Below are 18,580 nucleotides of genomic sequence, written 5' to 3'. Positions count from 1 at the left end.
TGCGCAAACACATAAAAAAGGAGGTGCCTGGCAGATTATATTGAGCTTTAAGATTCTGGAAGGATTTCAAACCACTATTATCATAGATATTATATCATAGATGTTTATTATGAGTCCATTGTGGACAATGAAATAGAGTACAGCCTGACAAAAGGTTATTATTGTGGAAAATAGGCGAATGCCTATTCCATTTTGTAATTAGTTGTGAACGTCCTTCAACATCCCTCCATGTGGAGAGGAGGTGGGTTACAATGGGACCAAACCGAGATTTACACTGCCTAAGCGGAACTCCCGAAAAAACAAGATGCTTCAATTTATATGGATAAACGACAGATTCCTCAATTGCTCTCCAAGACACAGAAGTGTCAGGATCAAACCTGACTGCCAAAGGGTGGAGGGAAAAGGCATGAGCATACAGTCTAAAATTAGGGAAAGAAATATCTCCATGTAATGTACATCGTTGTAAGATAGTCGGTCTAATGGACGTTTCCCATCCCATATACACTGCGAAACACACGCATCCAGCCTACCTCAGCAGCCAACCGGTGGAGCGAGAGGAACCATGGAAGAAAAGAAACTAACATGTGGGAGAACACCCACCCCAATCACCGATATAGGGGCCCAAAACGAAGTAGGAAGACGAGACCAATCCCCCAAATCTGAGGATACTTTGGCCAGAACACCGCCACAGCTTTTTGAGACGATCTCCTGCAGGGAAGAAAAACATCCATCCCCAAGCACCCAAAGTCCCGAACCAATGGAACAGACACAGAAAGGGACATGGAATCAACTCCAGAATCGAGGGGAAGCAAACATGACCCACTCCAACCAACTTCAAACCCAGAGAGAGATCTAAAATGGTCAAGCAAATTCAACACGAGGAATAGAATGCGACGGCCCCTCCAAAAACAACAAGACATCATCAGCAAACAAAGAAATATGATGATGAGAACTCCGCACATCCATGGGAGAAACAGAAAAGACAGAAAAGATGCAAAAGAGTCAGGGTCACCATCAGCAGAAGTAGTATAGAGGTTAGAGTAAAAAGAGTGAAAGGCGATATCAATGTCTTTGAGTTCGGACCTAACCGCCATGATCTTGCTGAGTGCATTGTCCAAGAAACAGCTCTGGAGTCTGACTGGAGATAATCGGCGTTGTGATTCCAGTTCAACCATCCCTCCGTGTCGGCCCTTCCGAAGGAAAGAGGCATATGAAATTGAGTTACTCCTTATAAATCCTTTAACTGCATTCCAAAGTCTCGAGGATCATCCACTGAACCCTGGCCAATTTCAACAAACTCAGCCAATTTATTTCTGAATTGACTGCAAAAGTTTTCATCCTGTAACAATTTAGGGTCAAATCGCCATCCAGTGGAACAAGACGGCCGAGGGATCAAAGATAATCTGCACAAATTCCCATCATGATCCGACAAAGATAAGGAACAGATATCGGCATCACAAACAGCCGAAGACAAATAAGTAGAAATGAAAATATAGTCAATTCGCAAATAGGATTTATGAGTAGCAGAAAAGAAAGTGAAAGACTTAGCAGAAGGATTTAATAAACGCCAACCATCCACCAACGAGGATGAGGTTACACATTGCCGAAGTCTGTCAGAACAAAAAGCTTGAGCGTGTGACTCCTCCGGTCCAGATCCATCCAGGAAACGCGACACCACAGAATTCGTATCTGCACCCAACACAACCTCAAAATCCGAAAACCCCAAGAGACAGGCCGACAAAACAGAGAAAAAAAGTAGGGTCAGGAGCACAAGGGGCACAAACCGAGAGAAACGCAATACTCCCATGCATTTTGCATTTCTATGGCAATAACAACAATATATATTGTAATTATACTACAATAATAATCTAAATAAATATTTCCATAAGCACTTTTTTACAATATTGTTATTCATTTCAGTCTCCCCCTGTACAATATTTGAACAAATTCCAAAACAAGTTCAACAAAAAATCCAAATGATATTTTTCAAGGTATACACCACCCTTCAAAAATTTGGGTCGCTTAAAAACCACTTACAATTTCAAAATTATGCTAAAAAAAAAAATTTATTTAGAAAAACGCCAATGTCAGAAAAAGAGATTCTACAGTGAGAAATTACAAATTGCCTGTATGCTCTTACCCTAAAAATACAAGGGATATCCTTCTTGTTAGCATGGATGACATCAGACTCCAGAACAGAGCTGGCGGAAAACTCTTCATCCCTGCTCAGGATAAAAGCGTGTACAAGTACAATATATGAAATATTTGACTTAAATATTTGAGCATCACATTTGAATGAAGATCTCCCTCACCTCATGTCAATGACCTGGTTAACTAGAACACCAGGCTGGGCACCTTTTCCTTCTCCAAGCTCATACAGGAAAAGTTTGAAGTCACATACCACTGCCCAGACCCTTTGCCAACCCTTTTTAACCCCTGTGGGCTTTGGTATCTGGAAAAGACCATCAAAGCTCCATTACAAGTCAGCAAACAAAAAAAAAACTAAAAGTTTGTGGCCAATAGTGTACATCCAGATAAACAGACAACAGTGGAAAAGGTAGTTTCTGAACCCCATAAATAAAACGGAGTGGTCAACAGTGAACAAAATATGAAGAGCAGAACATATTTGGCAACTCTTACCCTAAGATGGCCCTCATATGCAGTCCCAATGCCCCTCTGAGTGTCAATTCCCAATTTGCCCTTGGTTAGGTCTGGTGCGACGGGGCACAAAGAGGGTGCTTTATCAGCGCAGGTGACGTGACAGGAGAAGTTGCAGACTGTAAGGAGAACACGGGCAGTGAGCATTACTGAGCATTCTGCCAATAAGGCATCCTTGCATTGGAGAACATTCAATAAACCTGAGGTTCACCCTTATTTTTGTTTCCAAACCTGTATGACTTTATTTCTTCTGTAGAACACAATAGGGCAAATATTACCGATTTATGCTGGTTCTCCTTCTGTGTTCCTCAGAAGAAATAAGGTCATCTGGGTTTTATCATCTCGAAAACTAAAACCATATATTTACTGTTGTCTCTAATACTTTAAACACCGAGACTCCTTTGTCTTCTGTTGTCTCACCTTCACAGGTGCAGCCCTGACGGATAAGTCCCACCAACAGAGAGGTACACTGGGCACATTTGGTAGGAACGGTGAAGGTCTTCACACTAAACTGGTGTGCCTTGGGCTGTGGAGAAGAGAGCATCAGCAATATAATTAACCACAACCATTTCCACAGATGTTCCAATAGAAACATTACAGCCTTAAGACAATGTTAGCCAATAGGAGTATTGGGAAAAATTCTTAAAATATTATAGCACAATATTTATTTTTGCTGGAAATTCATTTAAAAAAAAAAAATAGTTTATAAAATTAAACAACCACATAGCAAAGCCTATTTCTAGATAATCTACTTAAATTAATACTAAAAGCAGTTCTGCAGCACAAATATAGAAATGTACAGAATGGTACAATCATTACAGCAATACACTACAGTTTAAATGTTTGAGATCAGTAAAAAAATATATTAATTTTATTCAGCAATTAAGCAAATTCATAATTTTATTATGCATACATAGACATTCATATGGTTTCAAAAAATCCTTAAAATAAATGTTGTTTATAAATGAATCCTAAAAATAAAATAATAAGAAATGTTTCTTGAGCACCCAATTAGAATGATTTCAGAAGGATCATGTGACACTGAAGACTGGAGCAACGGCTGCTGAAAATTCAGCCTTGCCATCGCAGAAATAATTTATATTTTTAAACATTCAAATAGAAAACAGTTATTTCTAACTGTAATAAATATTTCACAATTTTATTGTTACTGTTTTTTACTAAATAAATGCAGACTTGGTGAGCATAAGACTTCTTTCAAATACATTTAAAAATCTTACCTACCCCAAATATTTGAAAAGTAGAGTAATCTATAGAGACTGACACATTTCTACTGTTATAATGTAAACCGTTACCTTAGGTGATGAGTGTCCCAAGCTCCCGTAGCCTGATCTGCCTGTTGGAGTCTGAAGACTACGTGACATGTGGTCAATCAACTAGGAGATGGACACCAACACATGAGTACATTTTATTATAAAAGTGATGGTAAGAGTTAAAGACTCAAAATGAAAATTCTGTCATCATTTCAAACCTGTTTTTCTTTCTTCTGTGAAACACAAAAACATTCATCTTAAATGCTGGATCCAGGCTGGATCACGTTAATTATATGGAAAAGAGTGGCCAGTACATCTGCTTTTGTGCTTCACAGAAAAAAACAACAGCATATGAGTTTGGAATAACATGAGGGCAATTAAATAGTAGCAGTATTTTCATTTTTAGGTGGACTATTCCTTTAAGAGTCCAAATGATACCTCAATAGGCTCCATGTCACTGGCGGTGGATGGGGAGCGTGAGCGTGATATACGCCGAGATCTTGAGTCTTCATCTCGTGACGGAGTGTTGGAGGGAGTGAAATCTGCAGAGTCAAGCTAAGATACAAAAAGATGGTAATTATCTTTATAAAATGTGTCATGCAGCACAGACTGTGATTGAATGTGAAGAATATGCCACCATGCAGAGCGAAACATGCTCGCAGCGGTACATCAAGATCATAAAGCTAATCATGACAATAATATTTTTACTGGAATTACACCCTCTAAGCAGAACAAAGCATGTGCACCCAGGCACCAAGCCAATGAGTGAAGGCACAATACACCCGCTACACAGAGACCACACACCAACTACACATGCAAGACGAAAGGCAGAAACAGCATGGAAAAAAACACAAACCCATGGAACCACATGGAAAACAATCAAGGGAAGCATATCCACAATTTATGAGGGTCTTACATTAAAGTGATCTGTAAAGGATGAGTTTACAGAAACGTGAAAATTCATTCATCATTTGCTAACTGTCATGCATTTCCAAACCTGCATGATTTCTGTATAATTTTTCAACAAATAGCTACACTGTAAAAAAAAAAAAAAAAAAAAAAAAAAAAAGTTGAGCCAACTTAAAATTTTAAGGCAACCAGCTTCAGCTGATTTTTAAGTTTTCTCAACTTATTGTTTTAAGTTTATACAACAAAAAGTTGAGAATCTTCAACAGAAACAAGTTGAGAGAACTCAAAAATCTGGTTGCCTTAATTTTAAGTTGGCTCAACGGTTTTTTTTTTTTTTTTTTTTTTACAGTGTACATTACTGTTCAAAAATTTAGGGTTGATTACATTTTTTTTATGTTTTAAAATTAAACCTGTTATGCTCAACAAAGCTCCATTTAGCTGATATAAATACAGCAAAAACAGTAATATTGGAAAATATTATATTTTAATATATTTTAAAATGTAATTTATTCCTGTGATGGCAAAATGTAATATTCAGCAGCCATTATTCTATAAATCATTCTAATATGCTGATTCTCTGCTCAATAAACATATTGTTGAAAAACTGTTGCTGCTTAATATTTTTGTGGAAACCATGATCATTGATGAACAGAAAGTTCCAAAGAACAACATTTGTTTGAAATAGAAAACTATTGCACCTTAAGATCTTTGAAACTTTCATTTTTTTGGATTTTGACCATCTTTGAAAGAAAAAGACGACAGTGAAAACTTATTCACTATGGAGAAAAACAAGACTAGGTTTGGATTGACATAACAGTCAGTAAATGATGTGAAACTGATTATTCACATCAACTTTTAAACAAGTTATTTTTGTGTTTAATCTTTATACATGTGCAAAAGTTAAAATGTGATCCAAATATTAAGCCAAGTAAATGAATTCTATATGTTTCCATTTAAATGGGCTTTTAAAATGTACCATAAAAGCACATGGTATGGAAAATAAACCACCAAGTTTAATTAACTAACCCAGATTCTCTGAAGTATATTAATAAATAACACTTCAATCACATATATGGTTCATATGTTTCAATAGATGAAAGAAAGGTTCCCAAACACATTTCAGATGCATTTAAGCATTGAAGGTCTCATGCAATACAGATATCACCACAATCAGAGCTGCCACCCATGCAGATTGCAAAACCGGCCGTCACAACCTCAGGAAAAATTATGACAGAGGGGGGATTTTGCTGTGACACAGGACAAAAACGGATCTTACACGTCTGGTTTTGCTTCCAGGACCAAAAGAGGGTGATCGCTTTATTTGTAGAGAGAAAAAAGATGAGAGTCAAACTTCATGTACAAGTGTCAGCTGGATACGATCATGGCCTGGGACGGCAGGTTGGAGAACGGAGGGAAGGGAATGAGGGCATGCAAGAACATGTCTAATCTGTGGCTGGATTTCTGGGCATAGTTTACATGCACAAAGGAATCACTTCACATCAAAGAACTCCAAGGAGTCACTACCACAAGACACTGGAGTGGATGTAGGATCAGATAAGTACAACATAACCATGAACTGTATCGTTGGTAGAACATAAAATCAATTCAATACTGAATTCAATACAGAAAAGTAAGAATAAAAAGGATTAGTGTAGTGAAAAATGTCCTTTGTTACCCTTTATTTGTCTGTGCTATGTACTTTTATACTTATTTGAATATTGTGCTATTAACATGCTAACGCCAAACTGTATTATAATCAATTGCAAGATGGGTTTCCTTTGGTATTCTGGTATTATTCCTGTGAGAGTTTCATAACTGGAGTAGGGCCTTTACTTGTCTGCTTTTAAATGTGTAAAATGAATGATGCAAAAAGACATTCCACTATAACATGGCTGAAAAAGAACTTACATCTTCCCAAAATTCAACTAAAGAAGACGAAGAGGAAGAAAATGAGTCCTGATGGACAACAGAATGATAAAAACAAAACAATAACCATACACATTATGACAGGAGGAAAAATAATAAAACAGATCAGGATGTGTCAGAAGAATACAGAAAGCATGTAAAAAAAAAATGTAAATAAGAATGATGAGAAAGATTTCTTTGGAAACCAGAGTGAACCTCTATGCAGATATTCTCATGAACAACACCTTACAACTTACATCAAACTGATCCAGAGCAGAAGTGGGCGCATTGAGGAATGCCAAGAAAGAATTCTGGGAATCCTGATGCTTCACTCCTAAAAATTACAGAATCTTATCAAAACACATTTTTAAAACCTCATCAAATTAGACTGTAACATAGCCAGAAATGCTCTTTTTATGTCACATCATGAAAAGCAATGCGGAGTACGTTGGATATTTGATTGTCCCCAGTGTTGTTATTGTTTTTGTTAATTAAATGTTGCCTTGGCAATTAACTGAAATCAGTTTAAGTACTAATATTACTCAAATTAAATGGAAATAAAAATTAATTAAAGCTATATTGGAATAAAAATATATATAAAATTAAAAATGTAAAATTACTAAAAATGAATAAAAAATAAAAAACAAATATTCAAAATATTAATAAATGAAACAAAATATATAAATAACAATAAAATAACACAGATCGCCACCTCTCCTCAGTCTCAGCTCCTCTGTCTCCTTCCTCAGCCTCTCAATTTCTGCAAGCAGCTCCTGGTTTCTACTTTCGGAATCTTGCAATTTGCTGTAAGATAAAAATAACAGACAAAAAACTATGTCACTCTATTTAAATTCACCTCATTCGAAAAGAGAGTGAACAAAATAAGCTAAATTTAGCTAAAGCTCCACTGACCAAATCAAAACACAAGTTCATTTCAAAACTATTCACAAAAAAGAGTGAAACAAATGTTCACTGAGCTGAAAAAAGTTATTAGACTTTAAATTAAATCAGCAAACCAGATCTCTAGTTTCAGTAGAGTTGATTAGAACTATGCTGATATGTGTGGTCTCACCATTCTGTGGCAATGTTGGATGCTTTGACTTTGTTGAGCTCGTCCTGGATGGACTGTTTGGCTCTGATCTCGGCATCCAGCGCAGACTGCAGCTCCAGACGCGCAGACATGTCCAGCTTAGCAAAGCGCCTCATCTTCCACGGCATGTCCTAGCAAAGCGAGAGAGAGGCCCACCACATCAGACAAGCAGGAAAATGAGAATATGGGTTTCATCTTTACCTGCTGTGTGCATGTCTCACCGTTCCCTTGGCTCCCAAGCTGGTGTTTCTGAGCCCTTCAAGCTCCTCTGTCATTTTTGTGGCTAGAGCTTGGAGGTAACCACGAGCATCTTTCTCATCGCTCACCCTGTATAGATTAGTTTAGTTCAGCTTTACCTTGATATAAACCAGAAAATGTGTATATGCAACTGTATTCAAGTGATGAATGGTCAAATGATCTGCATGATCTTGATCCACAAAGCCATGCAGACATGGGTAATGGTCATCATTATCATGTGTCTTTCTCGGCAAGTGTGATGTCACGTGGCTGCAGGTAGGGGGCTCCACTCACCACTGGATGATCTCAGTTATCTGGGCCTCCCAATGGGCAACGCTCTCCTTCTTATCAGCCAACTCTCTCATCTCCTCCTCCAGCTGCCTGTGACTACTGCTGAGCTGCTCATACATAGAGCTCAGCTGAAAAGAGAAAAAGAGACCACAAAGAGTTAAGAACAGAAAAGTAAAGATGTGAGGATGCAGACGGATAGTCATTGGGTGGGTATGACATTACAGTTGTTAAGGTGGTTGTTAGCATGTTTCTACCAGTGTTGTTATGATTAACTAAAACTAAAACAACAAAAACAGAAACTGAAAAAGCTCAAATAAAATAAACAATTTAGATATTTATTATAATTATTAAATATTATATATGTTTATCATATTACTGCATAATTGTATTATATAATAAAATTCAACTTTAAAAAAAACTTCATGACAGCTAACCTTGACAAGCACTAAAATGACTAGAAATAACAAAAAATAATAAAAAATAAAGCTATATATACACATATATACACATATATATATATATATATATATATATATATATATATATATATATATATATATATATATATATATATATATATATATAGTGCACTCCATAAGTATTGGAACAGTAAAGACAAAATTGCTCTGTTGGCTGTGGAGTCAAGACATTTGCAAATATGATTAAAAGATTAATATGAGACAAAACTACAGAATGTCACATTTTATTATTAGCCGTTTTAGCACATATATGTTTTACCAAATAAAAAGAACAGCACTTTTAGAGTTCATCCCACTCATTGATGTGAGCATAAGTATTGGGACAGTTGAACATAAGGCAGATATAAAAGATTAAAAGCTATTATTTAGTTGCAGATCCCTTGCACACAATCACGGCAGTGAGTCTGTGACCCATAGACATCACCAGACTCTTGGTCTCGTCCTTTGAAATGCTTTTCCCAGCCTTTAATGCAGCCAATTCCAATTGTTGCTTGTTTTGGGGAGTTTCTGCCTTTACTCTCCTCTTCAGCTGATGAAATTCATGTTCAATCGGATTTAAAACTGAAGATTGACTTGGGTAAACTAAGACTTTCCATGTCTTTGCCCTTATAAATTCCTTGACTGAACTGGCAGGGTGTTTTTGGTCATTGTCCTAATGCAATATGAAGCACTTCCCAATGAATCTGGTGGCAGTTTCTTGAATATTGGTAGGCAAGATGGTTTTGTACCCTTCCAAATTCATTCTGCTACTGTCATCATACATTAAGTCATCAGTAAAGTTGAGAGGGCCTGTTCCAGAGGCAGCCATGCATGCTCATGCCATGACACCACCTCCACCATGCTTTACAGATGAGGCTGTATGCATGGGATCATTGCAGTTCCCTTTTTTCTCCACATTTTTCCTTTCCCATCACTTAGATAAAGGTTCATCTTTGTCTCATCGGTCCATAAACACAGTACCAAAACTCTTCTGGCTCACCTTTGTGTTTTTTTGCAAACTCTATTCTTGCCTTTCTATTTTTGGTGCTGGTCAGAGGTTTGCATCTTGCTGTGTAGCATCTGTAATTCTGTGTCAAAGTCTCCTGAGGACAGTAGATTGTCAGAGCATCACCCCAGCTTTCTGGAAGTTGTTGGTGATTTTACAGACACGTCTTTTAGGGTTCATTGTCACAGCTTTTATGATTTTTCTGTAATCAGCTACTGTTGTTGTCTCAGCCGATCAGGTCGTTGTTGGTTGCTGGTGTCGCTCATGGTTTCCAAACTCTTTATTTCTCCATGCCCTTTGTTTTTGCTAGAGCTCTAACTGACTTCCTCTTTTCTTTTAGCATCCGAATTGCTTACTTTTCTCTCAAAGTCAGCTCCCTCATCTTCATCCTGGTTCGTGTGTGTCATCATCGAATGCAAGATTCAGAATGCAGAAGCAATGGATATAACCGATATGACACATTCCCTGCTTTTAATATCTGAAGAATTAATGCAACAGGACACAGCTGATCACTTAGAAAGACCTGTGAGGCAACTGCTCCAATACTTCTCACATCAGATAGAGGGATGAAACTCTAAAAGTGCTGAACTTCTTAGCTGGTAAAACATCTATGTGTTGAATCACCCAATAATAAAATGTGACATTCTGTAGTTTTGTCTCATATTCATCTTTTAATCATATTTGTAAATGCCTTGACTCCACAGCCAACAGAGCAATTTTGTCTTTACTGTTCCAATACTTTTGGAGGGCACTATATATATATATATATATATATATATATATATATATATATATATATATATATATATATATATATATATATATATATATATATATATATATATATATATATATATATAATAAAAAAATTGTAAAATCTATCCACACACATATTTATTTGGTAACCAAGCAAGCACTGACTTTGTATGTCAGTAGTATGGAATACTGTCAATGGCTACTGTCAACTGTTTGGTTACTAACATTCTTCTCTTGAGTTCAACAGAAGGAAGAAACTCATACAAGTTTGGAATAGCTTGAGCGTGAGTAAATAAAGGGATAATTCACCCAAAAATGAAAATTGTCATTAAGTATAAATCTATGGCAGTTTTTCTCTCATTTTATCATTAATCAATTAGAAAAATAATAGCGCAGTTTGTCATTTATCCCAGATCAACTTTAGTAACTTTCATTGGTTCTTTGTTCAGTAGCAAAGTGAACATTGTACGAAAGACAGGAAGCAAACATAATATGTTACGGCGAGTCCATGCAAAATCTCTGCAGTGCTCTTTGATAGGAATGTGAATTTATTCAGGCATTTCACATCCTGGTTCAATTCCTTCCAAATAATCATTCTTGCTTATGTTTTTAAACTTCACCCAATCTGGCATTTGACATGACAGCTCTGGCCGGCTGTGCTATTGTTTTTAAACTACCTTTGTGTTATGGGTTTCCAGGTATTTTTACAAAATGAATAATGTTTAATATCCATGCCACCAAAAATAAGGAGCCCTTTAATATCTGATATGTCCAAACTTGCTAAATTATTCGACCGGCTGATTCTGATTTTAACCTGCAGTCCAAAGTAAACAGTGGCTGAGCCAAGAAGCAGTTTTGTGTAAGTGTGTGTGGTTACAATCTCTCTCTAGGAATGTTAGCAGATTTGGGGAAAGAGTGCCAGAGGAGAAGAGGGAATTTCAGGGGTTTGATGTACACTTTTTGTGATGAACGAGACACAAGCAAATGAATATCATGAGAGCGATAGAGATCTCACTTTCTCCACTTCACTCGCAAGCTTCTTGTTTTCGTCTGTCAGATGGGCTCTCTCCCTCTCGTACTTCTGCTTGTTCTCCGTCTCAAACTCCTCTCGCTCAGTTTGGCTGTTACAAACACAACAATGAACATGATGAAGTTTACAATACATTCTGCTACTATGGAAATTCAATGTATCACACTGGTGGCCTAACAAGCTGGTGGTCTCATTATGACCATGGAACGTTCACAGACCTTGGTTCTTATATTCAATAAATTCAATTTCAGATTTATGCCTCTAAATGTCATATAAAAACATTCTGTAGTGCATCTTATTGGCTCTTTCTGTCTAAGTGGGCGGCAGACAAGAAAAGCTGTAAGATTACATGTTGCTTTCACTGACAATGTAAAGAAACTGCACCTGGTCACATATAGTTACACATGTACCTTTCTCTGCGGGTTTTTTCCAGTTTGTCTTTGAGCATGAGAATCTCTTTCTGGAGTGTGAGGTGTTGACCCTCAGCATCATGTAACTCTTTCTTCAGGCCCTTCAGCTCGCTGCTGTGGAGTGTCTCTCTGCGACACAACTCCTCCTCGTATTGCACGTTCTTCTTCTCCAGCTCTGCCCGTATGCGCATCAGCTCCTGCTGTTGGTCTGAGCTTGCCGCTGCGTGAGGCGGCCCAGCTTGTTTCAACTGCTGTATATATATATATATTTCACATAAAATATGTTTACATATAGTCTACAAGAGAAAATAATAGTTGAATTTATAAAAATTACCCCGTTGAAAAGTTTACATACACTTGATTCTTAATACTGTGTTGTTACCTGAACGATCCAAAGCTGTTTTTTTTTTTTAGTGATAGTTGTTCATGAGTCCCTTGTTTGTCCTGAACAGTTAAACTGCCTGCTGTTCTTCAGAAAAATCCTTCGGGTCCCACAAATTCTTTGGTTTTCCAGCATTTGTGTGTATTTGAACCCTTTCCAACAATGACTGTATGATTTTGAGATTCATCTTTCCACACTGAGGACAACTGAGGGACTCATATGCAACTATTACAGAAAGTTCAAACGCTCACTGATGCTCCAGAAGGAAAAACCATGCATTAAGAGCCGGGGCGGGCGACGACTTATTGTATACTGTATGCATGTATATATATATATATATACACACCGGCCACTTTATTAGGTACACCTGTTCAATTGTCAGCCAATCACATAGCAGCAACTCAATGCATTTAGGCATCTAGATGTGGTGAAAACGACTTCAACTTATATATATATATATATATATAAGTAGAGATTTTGGACTATCGTCTCTATCACGGTTACATGCTCATGTGACATTGCTGTGCTACATGGTCATGAAAACTCATCGTTTGCATGTGTTTTTTAAACATTGCAGTTTAATTTTTATTTTATTGAATAATAATTTGATTTTAAGCGATTGAAACGCAATCAGCAGGCGCGCGCACGCACATAAAGATGGTGCTCAGAGAGTACGGAACTATTGAACTGAGTTATTTTTGCCGCTTTATTGGTTGGTTAAATACACACACTTGTCTGCCCGTTTTTGCAAGTATCCTCATAAACACAGTATTTTAGGTCTTAAGTGAAAGCAAACAGCTGGGAAAGAAAACACATGTCTAACAGTATATCAGATTTATGCAGCTCTTAAAGTGACAGCAGTCTAACATTCCTGATGTCTATCATTCATGTTAATCTCTCACTACTTTTGATTAAATCACATTTGTGACTTTAGTATATATATATAATGTATACATACACATACAATTTCTAAATGGCCAATTATCAGGAAATTAATGTATATTAATGTACTCATGCATGGTCACCTTCATCCCATCCAGTTCCTCCTCCAACTGTCTGCTGTACTGTTCGGTTCTCTCTCGTAGCTTCCTCTCTTTCTGAGCTTCTGCTGCTTGCTCCTCGGCCTGAGCCTCCAACTGAGAGGAAAACACCACAAACATCAAATACGCAGCCAACAAATCCACAAATACGATACCACTGATGCTTGCTGGGGCACTGCATCAAAATTACAAACATGTTGACTTGGCTTTTATAAAGAGATCAAACACTAGTAAGTTACAGTAAGCATACCTCTTTGCGCATTCTCTCAGTTTTGCGAATCTCTAGTCGTAGAGCCTCTAGTTTCTGCGAAATTCCTTCCATCTCCTCCTCTTTGTCTCTGAACTGTCGACTTAACCGCTGCTTTTGTGAGCGCAGATCGCTCAGCTGCTCGTTCAGCTCAGAGAACTCCACTATTGCCATCTTCTTTTGACTGTGAGCCTCCTTTAGCTCCTTCCCTTGAGCCTTCACCTTCTCTGCCAACCCCAGCAGCTCCTTCCCACATTCATTACAAAGTCAAAGTTAACATGACTTAAGGCTGGAATGCACTACACTACTATTCCCAGATATTTCCCTTGATCTGCAGACTGGACAAGTTAATGCTAGCTACCGAAAGTCAGAATCAATCTGCAGATTTTGGGCAGTCTGAGTTTACAGATTTCATAGAAAATCACAGTCTATGATTCCATCCAGTCGGAAGATATCAGATTTGTTTGATATTTTGTTTTCATTTGTCACGTGTCTTGCTACCAATGTGACACGTTTCTGCATTAATTTGTTATGTTCAGTATGACTTAAAAGTCTGGTGTGTGATCCTCAGTCGTTTAATGCATGATGCCCAATATTTCTCTGTAACAATTTACAAAGTTGTTCACATTTTAAAAGTCATGTAGTGTATCCCAGCCTTTACTGTCTATGATCAACTATTTACTAGTCATTGAGCTAAAGAGTAACCTGTTAAACAGCATGGTTAAAGATTAGTCAGCTCATGTCACTGTTACCATTATACTATGCCAGCAGTCACAAACAGGGGATCTAGTTGGTCTTATATGGCAATAACACTAAAAAAAAATAAAAAAAACATCTTTAAGTGGTTAACTGGTCTTCCAGTCTAGCCAAGCTGTCTTCTGATTGTTTTAGAGGAGGTTTGTCCATTTTTTAGCAGATCAACAAGAATCGTCATTTTTTAATTAAATGCCAACATGATTAGAGTTGGTAAACCAGCTTGGCTCACCTGGTGGGGGCGTGGTTGAGCTAGTTAACCATACTCCAAACATCTTGACCTAGTTGACAAGCTTCAGCACCCTAGACTGGTGTAGAAAGCAAGCTAACAGTATGATCTAATGCCTATTTTTAAAATACAACAGAATAGGTACCTTGTGCAGATCATCTTTCTCTTCCGTGACACTCTTCAGCTGTTTCTCTAAGCTCCTGATGACCTTAGACGAGCCTTCCAGGTCTCTTCGAACTGTGCTGGCCTGCTCCAACTGATGTTCCAGTTGATCAGAGTCTAACATGACAAAATATTATAGAGTCTTTGTCTAGAGATGTCTAGACACTCAATGGGTAATCAATAGAGTACAATAAAGACCCAAGACCAGGACTGTGCCTTTGACTGAGTGTGTTCTAACCCAATATCGAGCTCTCACCTGCTATCTGTTTCTTCAGGATGTCGATCTCGCTCTTTAAACTCCGGATCTCTACCTCTTTATTGCCATTCACTGGGGCGTCCGAATCAGGGTACTGCAGTGCCTGCACTGTTTGCGTGGACTCTAAGGGAAAAAATATGTTTCAGAGAGACAGAAAGATAAAATACGATGTGGATGTGGTAGTGCCCTAACCCTGTAGTTTACGCGTAAGTTCGGTCTTCTCCTGCTCTAGACGTCGGATCCTCCTCTCATAGGCCTCTGAGGCCAGGCTCTCCTCCAGGCTTCGCTGAAGATCAGCATCTACCTGTGGAGGTCCAATGGACTCCCGCAGACACCCTCGATCAGATAGTGTGCTATAGACCCACATCACACAAGAAACTGCAGTTAAAATTTTTAATTGCGCAGAATAAATCAAATTGTTAAAGTGCACTACAACCAACACTACCATTCAAAAGTTTGGGGTTGGTAAGATTTTTTTATATTTTTAAAATGTTTCTTATGCTCACCAAAGCTAGACATATTTGATTAAAAATACAGTTAAAGAACAGTAATATTGTGAAATATAATTACAATTTAAAATAATTGTTCTCTATTTTAATATATTTTAAATTATAATGTATTCCTGCGATGAATCAAATAATCCTTCAAAAATCATTCTAATATACTGATTTGGTCAAGAAACATTTATTATTATCTTGGTTGTGCTGCTCAGTATTTTTCTAGAAACTGTCATTCATTTTTAAGGATTCTTTGATGAATGCATTTTCTGCATTCTGCATTTATTTGAAATAGAAATCTTTTGTAACAATGTAAGTGTCATATATATATTTACACATTTTAAAAAGGCAGGATGAATAAATATCTGACTCACCATTTGCTTGTGTAGGTGAAGCCTACGAATGGGAGGTGGTGTCCAGAAAATGCTGTGTGTGAAGGTGGGGGCAACGTCTCCTAAAATATTTGAGAAAAACAATGCCTCAATGCATCAAAATAATCCAGTTCTTTATAGTGGCATCCCAGTGCACTACAAGTGGTAACTAAATAAAAAAATATTTAGTTACCACTTGTAGTACACTTGAACCATCTTTCATACACTAGACCACTCAAGTGTATTACAAGTGGTAACTAAATATTTTTTTTAATACAGAGATAGTATGTTAAAAGTGTATTTTAGTTCATATCCACGGTGTCTCAAAATAGCACAGTTGAGTACACTTAGATGATTTTAAGTTTATCTTAAGAAGTACTAAACAACCATTTTTAGTATATTAAGTGCAAAATTAGTGCGCGAAAACAGAGCACTTTAAGTGCATTATGGAAGTGCACTTGTTTTTCACCTGGGATATTTAAGAGGAAACGTGTCTCTGCAAAAATCTATCAATCACACATTAAGGCACTTGTGTGGAATAAATGCATCAGCTCCAGGATAAAATTAGAAAGAAATTAGACACATACACAGTTTTTGAGGCAATCATCATCCACGTCAAAGTTGGAAGTGTCAGTGGGGCTGCTGACTTCGGGGATGTAGGGGGCTTCACATGTGCGGATGTTGTCCCAGTCAATGCCTGTGAAAAAGGGGTGCTGTTTGAAGTCAGCGATCCCATGTTGGCCTAACCGATGTTCTCTGCTGCAGATCAGCCGCCGTATGAGATCTTTAGCCTCCTCGGACACATCTGTCATCTGAAGTGGGAACTGGAAGCGCTCCTAAGAATGAATGAGTTAAAATATACTTAATGCTCAGTGCTACTCATTGAGACTCTCAAATATCTCTGCCTATCTGCGCTAGTTACATGTGCTCCATTAGTTAAGTCCCACACAAAACTAAATGAACCTTGATGAATAGGTGAATTTTTACCTCATTGTTAGGTTGAGATGACTAATCCAGAATAAAATAGTGAAGAAAAGGCAAAAATAATTTTTAATTCAAAACTTCTACAATCCACTCATGACTTTTTGTTTTATACCAAGGAAGAGACACAAACAAATTATCCTGGTGAACTAAAAAAGGAATGGGTTACCTAGAAATTAAGCTACTCTAATGCAAATAGATTTCAGAAGAGGACCTCTACAATTTAAGAGGAAATGTGTAATTTCTAATTATTGCACAGAATCACATTTTGGTCTACAATACAAACTAACCTTATGATTCATGATCTTTCCATAGGTCTCCACCAGGGATTCAGCATAAAAGGGCGTCTCTCCATACAGCATCTCATACATGCACACACCCAGAGACCACCAGTCACACTCCGGCCCGTACTTCCCCTTCCCGTCCTCCATAGCTTGCAAGATCTCTGGAGAGATGTAGTCCGGGGTCCCAACTGCCACAGAGGACTGGACCTGAGAGAAAACAGGTACAAGAAAACAGGAAGTTATAACACAAGACTTACTGAGCAAGAAATCATGTGCTTGACAATTCAGGATTGAAGATCAAACTCACTGTCCCATCTTCCATGAGCTTGAGGCAGGAGCCAAAGTCAGCCAGTCGGATGTGACCATTCATGTCCATCAGGATATTGTCTGGCTTAATATCCCTGATTATATGTATATATATATATATATTAATATCTCTTATTTATATTCATAAAACACAATCATAAACATTCATTTTCTAAACCAAAATGAACCATAACAAAAAAAAGTCAAAGTATTACAGTGTCATGCTAAATAAACATGATAATCTTTCATTGCCATGGTGCGTGTGTATATATATTAAATTAAATGATATAAATATATATACTTACTGTATTATTTGTTAATTTTTATTATTATTATTTATGTTATGTGTATATATAACTAAATAAAAGGTGTATATATTAGACCACACTGGTACAGTGGTGTGCAGGTGGACTAACAAAGGGTCTGTGGTGTCCTAATGAGTGTCAAAGGTCATGAACCAAACAGCTAACACTCTTGCCGTATTACACTTACTCAAATAACAGCACAATTTGTGACAGATTTCTAAAATGTCCGAGATGTTTCATGCAATATCTGTTTAAGACGCTTAAGTTTATCTATATCAATAAATCACACATCTGTCCTGTGGCTGGCACAAGTTCAGTGATGGCTGTCGTAAAAGAGATAAGCAAAACTTTGAAGGACACGCGCACGCTATCTCACTCAAACAGCCGGGGGATATACCAGCGTCAGCACATTATTAATCATAACAGCTCATAAACCCTAAAACTCAGCACTACTGACGTTTTTGTTGCACTTTACAGCCAACGACATTACAGACATTACAATCTCATACAGTGTGTGTGTGTGTGTGTGTGCTTTGATCTTCCAGCTTTGGCAGAGTTTTAGTACATTTAGTGAGGAGAGTATTGGAAAGCAGAGATTTTTTTCCCAGGTGTTGATTATTAATGCAAGATATGAAGATATATATGTGTGCATGTGTGAGGTGAGAGGCAGGTAGCCTCCCCCTGTTGTCGAGCAGCTGAATAGAGGGCCAAATTGAACCATGTATGAGGGCTTCAACACAGAGAGG

The 18,580-nt window shown here is 37.5% G+C and overlaps 1 protein-coding gene across 1 annotated transcript in view; it reads right to left on the bottom strand.

Annotated features, from left to right (window-relative positions):
- Positions 1-18,580, bottom strand: part of LOC306880267 (serine/threonine-protein kinase MRCK alpha-like) — a 62,637-nt gene that overhangs the window by 10,312 nt on the left and 33,745 nt on the right. Inside the window, exons 6-28 of the mRNA XM_079433699.1 lie at positions 17,531-17,624; positions 17,230-17,430; positions 16,546-16,794; positions 15,962-16,041; positions 15,283-15,443; positions 15,091-15,213; positions 14,818-14,951; positions 13,694-13,936; positions 13,429-13,539; positions 12,022-12,272; positions 11,597-11,702; positions 8,365-8,489; positions 8,055-8,160; positions 7,816-7,964; positions 7,456-7,547; positions 7,001-7,077; positions 6,115-6,153; positions 4,368-4,484; positions 3,972-4,052; positions 3,079-3,184; positions 2,641-2,777; positions 2,313-2,452; positions 2,141-2,222 (exon numbers count right to left, since the gene is read on the bottom strand). Coding sequence (XP_079289825.1) covers positions 2,141-2,222; positions 2,313-2,452; positions 2,641-2,777; positions 3,079-3,184; positions 3,972-4,052; positions 4,368-4,484; positions 6,115-6,153; positions 7,001-7,077; positions 7,456-7,547; positions 7,816-7,964; positions 8,055-8,160; positions 8,365-8,489; positions 11,597-11,702; positions 12,022-12,272; positions 13,429-13,539; positions 13,694-13,936; positions 14,818-14,951; positions 15,091-15,213; positions 15,283-15,443; positions 15,962-16,041; positions 16,546-16,794; positions 17,230-17,430; positions 17,531-17,624 — 3,004 coding nt within the window. The remainder of the gene's footprint in view (positions 1-2,140; positions 2,223-2,312; positions 2,453-2,640; positions 2,778-3,078; positions 3,185-3,971; positions 4,053-4,367; positions 4,485-6,114; positions 6,154-7,000; positions 7,078-7,455; positions 7,548-7,815; positions 7,965-8,054; positions 8,161-8,364; positions 8,490-11,596; positions 11,703-12,021; positions 12,273-13,428; positions 13,540-13,693; positions 13,937-14,817; positions 14,952-15,090; positions 15,214-15,282; positions 15,444-15,961; positions 16,042-16,545; positions 16,795-17,229; positions 17,431-17,530; positions 17,625-18,580) is intronic.

Source organism: Barbus barbus, assembly GCF_936440315.1.
Source record: "Barbus barbus genome assembly, chromosome: 14".
NCBI lineage: Eukaryota > Metazoa > Chordata > Actinopteri > Cypriniformes > Cyprinidae > Barbus > Barbus barbus.
The sequence above is the reverse complement of the archived record's forward strand: the minus strand, read 5'-3'. Positions and strand labels throughout refer to the sequence as shown.